Here is a 5,000-nt window from a genome sequence, read left to right on the forward strand (position 1 = left end):
GGGAAGTTGTAAGGTAAGATTCTCATGCAAATGCATTGAGCTCAAATGCATTTGGCAGAGGCCTTTGTATGCATCGAGAACTCTAATAGACATGCATAGAAATATCTATCCATAAGGTAGAGCCTCCATGAGTGCATAGACTTTTAGAGAGCATAGAGCTTATAGGAGCAAAGGGCACTCTATACATGCATAGATCGCATAGAGTTTCCTATGATGCATGTAAAGGAATCTCTATCTATTAAGTAGAGCCCTATATGCAAGAGTCATTGCTTTACCTATACCTCTTCAATAACATGAAGCCCAAGGAAGCCCAAGGAATGCAAGGAGGATGAATGCAAAGAAAAAAAATAAGGCAAAGAAAATCCACTCTAGGACTACCAAAAAAATAGTGGGTTTGATGTATAGAATTTGAAGTTCAGGACACAAGTTGATGGACAAGGTCCTTGGATACTCTAGAAGGATCAACCGAGTGACTTTTGGCCAGGTTAAAAATGCTAGGTAGAGACGATCAATTGCAACAAGCTTAGAGAGATGCTTTCACCACAACAAAATGGCTAAACATCAAGCACATCAATTGGCTAGAGTGAGAAGTTGTAAGGTACGATTCTTATGCAAATGCATTGAGCTCAAAGGTATTTGGCAGAGGCCTTTGTGCCACATCTTGAAATGCATAGAACTACAAAATGCATAGAACTCTCCTGCATCTTGTAGAGTCCTCTATGCATTTGGCAGAGCCCTCTATGCATACCGAGCTCTACGAAATGCATAGAACTATCTTACATCTTGTAGAGCTCTCTATTAACTCTATGCATGCATAGCGCTCTCATAGAGGATACCAAGCATTCTACCTATACCTTTTCAATAAAATGATTTCGCCCACATATACCAAAAAGGATGAATGCAATGAAAAAGAATAAGGCAAGGGTAATCGAGTCTAGGACTACCAAGCAAATAGTGGGTTTGATGTATGGTGTTCAAGGTACAGCACACAATTAGAGAACAAGGTCCTTGAATACTCTAGAGGGCTCAACCAAAAGACCTTAGGCCAGGTGAAAAATACTACGTATGATCAGTTGCAACAAGCTTCGAAAGTTGCTCTCATTACAAAAAATGGTTGAAAAACAAAAGTATCAATAGGCTAGAGCGTGAAGAACAGGTTTGAAAGCAGTATTCTTCTTGCATCCCTACTATGATGTAAACTAAAGATGGGCTATAAGCCATAAAACCATTTGCATTTTGGGTGGAACTGGTCTACTCATAATGACCTTGTGCACTTCAACATAATGACCTTATGCACTTTCTGTGTGCTTTAATTGGTATTAGAGCCAACCATATCATGCTTTCTCATAACACTGGGAGTTAATCATAAACCTGAATTCACCTACTCTAATGCTTTGGTCAAAATGTGTTAATGGATATCACATGGAAATTGTTAGTTTCATATCACTCAAACATACCAATTAGAATTGGTCACATGGCTAAATGTTATTTCTTACATGTGCAGGAAATGATCACTATGCTAGAGTTTCTTCTAGGACATGCAAAAACTGTAGAAGTGGGGTGGTAGGATGAAGGCACCCAATGCAACACTAATTAGGATGAACAGAGTGCAATTGTAGCAATTACAGCAGGGATTCAGAATTGTCTTATTAACGTAAGGGCCTAGTTAGGACTTCGTTATAGACTCAGTAAGGGACAATCCATTTCTGGTTATTGGAGAGCTCTACTGCAATAACCATCGCAATTGGCCTTGTAAAAACAAGGTTCACAATGAGGATATGAAATCAAACTGTCCCAGAAAACAGCCCTTGCAGTAAGCCGTGCCATGTATTGTGAAACTTATTGGAAGGAGTATTGCAAACCGGTGCAAAACTATACAACATAGAGGGGATGCGAGATTATTACATGGAGAGGGAAAAAAACTTTCAACACACCTTTTCTTATTGTCACACCATGCACCTAATTTAATGGGCAGACTAGGAGACCGAAGGTTTCTCGGGGTACTTGCCGCCCGCGTAGTTCAAGGTGGTCTTGTAGAGCGGGAGTCCTTTGACATAGTAGTTCAACAGATACTCGCTGAACTCCACTTCTCTGAAGAGGGGTGGATTACCTTCACTGCAGAGAGCGGGGAGAGGGCTCACTTTCACATCCTCGCAAGGACCGAAGAGACCGGCGAGGGAGATTCTGGGCTTGTCTTTGTTAACGACGACTCTGTGTTCTACACTTTTGTACTTAGCGTTGGTCATGATCTGCACGCACAGAGGATTAGCGCTTCTATTTACGAGTTAGAGCTGGTACAAGAGAGAGGAGGGGGGGTACCTCGATCTGGTCTGCTATGTTGATGACGAATGCGTTGGGAATGGGTTTGACGGCCACCCAGAAGTCGCCCTTGCGGACTTGGAGTCCGGGGACGGCGTCAGGGAGGAGGAGGGTGAGGCTGTTGAGGTCGGAGTGGGCGCTCAGTCCGAACACAACGCTAGGATCGGGACACGGAGGGTAGAAGTTGCACACCAGAACCAGGCGCTCCAGCCCCGGCATCGCTCCGCTTCGCACGTGCTCCTTGCTCAGTCCGAGGCTTTCGAAGATTGCCTGGTAGAGAAGTGCGGCGAGCTTGTCGAGTCCGACTTGATACTCGAGAAGCTCCTCTCTGCAGGTGCAGGTCATGCGTGTGATACGATTAGGGCCTCGCCAGCATAGCTAGAATATACAGCGCAGAAATTGGGTATACGTACCTCATGACCTCCGGGGCGATGGGGAAACCGTCGCAGACTCCTGGCCGCCGCCTAATGACGAGCGCGTCCTTCCAATCGCGCGTGACGCCCGTGCCAGTTGCAAAGGAAACACCGCAGTGGGCGTCGCTGAAGGGCAACTGGCTTTTCGCCTCCATGGGGAGTTCGTAAAAGCGCCGGACAGCCTGCAAAATCTTGTCTGCATCGATCCCATGATTGACCACCTGACAAGAAGAAAAACGATCGGCAGTCGACGTTGTACTTGGGAAAGAGAATCAACAGCTACCAGCTAATTGATCGTCTCATTACCTGAAAGAAACCCCACTCCTCGGACGCACGACCAATCTGGTCGACGATGTCCGCCCACCTCTCGGGCTTCTCTGCCTCGGACACGTCTATAACCGGGATCTCCAGATCGTTATTGTCAGTACAGCTACGGACTTTGTCGAAGACAGGGCGCTCGTCCGCAGACCTCACGTAGGATTCGGGTACCTCCGTCAAGCCGGCGTCTAACATGGCTTTCACGCCACTGGCGTGAGCAGCTGGAACCATTGTGTGAGGATGGAACATGACGTACGGAAAGCTACTTGTTGGGTGGATGGAGGGAGAGCAGCAAGTAAGGACAGCTACAAAAATGGAGAGAGCAGGGAAAGCTAATTATAATGGAGAGACATTTATGTATGCACGTTATCGTAACAATCCCACGAGCTCTGATCGGGGTTGCACCGATCGCGTGAGCTTTAGTTAATAATAAATAATTATCGTCTAACATTGCTTTATAATTAGGGTTATATTAAATTACGGGTTTATAAGAAATAGAACTTATACTAGAATGAATTGAAAGTCTATGCATGATTATTTAAGCATGATTATTTCAAGGATAGAAATGAATCTAGAGTGTAAGAGAGTTGTACCTTTTATATATTCGATTACAATGATTCTCTACAATGAGAAACAATGCGAATGGATTTAAATATAATTATTCTTTCAAACATAATTAGGGTTATATTAAATTACGGCTTTATAAGAAATAGAACTTATAGTAGTATGAATTGAAAGTCTAGCAGCATGATTATTTCAAAGATAGAAATGAGAAACTTTCTTGGAAGGTGTTCGAATCAGTGTTTTTGAAGATAAAAATTTCATAGAAACATTGGAAAAAATTTATTTAATAAGTTATAGAGGATATAACAACTTACTTGCAAGTGTTGTACAACTTTATTGGAAGTGCTGAAATCATTCTAAAAAAGAAATATTATTGCTCATGCTATATGGTACCAAGCAATTTAAAAGTAGTTCCAGGAGTCATATATCTTGAATTAATTAGTGTCAATTTTAAACACACAATGCAATTGACTAATGGGTTGAATACATACTCATATGACGTTGGGGAAGCACACCTACATGATGGTAAAGTGTTAGAGATAAAGAAATGTAGATATGATTGATGGAATTAATATTCACGGATAAGAAAATTTTACCTCAAGGTATGATGCATTGAGAATAAAACAATAAAAGCGGTGTTTGAATATCATAAAAATAAAACCATGTAAACTCTTGAAGTTTCCCAAATTGTTGTAGATATCTTGAAAATATTGTAATCTCTACATCACAAAAATAATTAGACTAGAACAAAGAATTTAGGGTGTCTTCTAAGCCTAGAAAGAAGGTCTTACTCCCAAAAGTTAAAGCTTTTTAAGGTTTTTTTTTATAAAAAAAACCTTAAGGTCACATGATAGAAGTTTTTGCTAATCGTTTCTCCGATCTCCTGGTTTATAGAAGGATTTGATTCATACTTTTGCAAAGAAATAAGGGTATACCTATACATAAGCTTTCAAAACCCTTGCATACAATTTATGCTCAATGTTTTAGGCCATTATAAAGTTTTACTATATAAGCTTTAAATTTGAACAAGATTAAAAGATTTTGAAAGCTTTATAGCTTAGCTAAAGAAGGTTTTCTTTATTTATATAATTAAAGCTCTTAAGGCTTTAATTTTAGCTTTCAGGTAAAGCTAATTAAGACTGTAAGCGGCTAGCGCATAAGAAACATGGAGATCAATTCAAAAAGAAAAAAAGAAAAAAAAAAGAAAAGAGTTGCTGCCCTTCAACTGAAACTACCGGCAGTTGCTGTGCCTTCGTCGATGGCCAACGCAAGGGAGAAAATGAATGAGGCGCTAATGAAGCTTGGGTAAAAGAATTTAGCATCCAGCGCTCAATTGAGGAAGAGAAAATTTGAAAAACAACTCTCTGAACAATTCTCATCCTTCCA

General features: G+C 41.1%; 1 protein-coding gene across 1 annotated transcript; it reads right to left on the reverse strand.

The window, feature by feature from the left end:
- Positions 1-1,808: 1,808 nt before the first annotated feature.
- On the reverse strand, positions 1,809-3,348 carry LOC147605398 (jasmonate-induced oxygenase 4-like). The gene is made up of 4 exons (XM_086793537.1): positions 3,039-3,348; positions 2,733-2,953; positions 2,320-2,647; positions 1,809-2,249 (listed from the first exon to the last, which is right to left on the reverse strand). Exons 1-4 carry the CDS (start codon positions 3,297-3,299, stop codon positions 1,977-1,979), a joined length of 1,083 nt encoding a protein of 360 aa, XP_086649663.1. The 5' UTR covers positions 3,300-3,348; the 3' UTR covers positions 1,809-1,976.
- Between the last annotated feature and the right edge of the window lie 1,652 nt (positions 3,349-5,000).

The sequence above is a fragment of the Cibotium barometz genome, chromosome 59 (genome assembly GCF_041138505.1).
Source record: "Cibotium barometz isolate CiBa-2024 chromosome 59, ASM4113850v1, whole genome shotgun sequence".
In the NCBI taxonomy this organism is placed as follows: domain Eukaryota; kingdom Viridiplantae; phylum Streptophyta; class Polypodiopsida; order Cyatheales; family Cibotiaceae; genus Cibotium; species Cibotium barometz.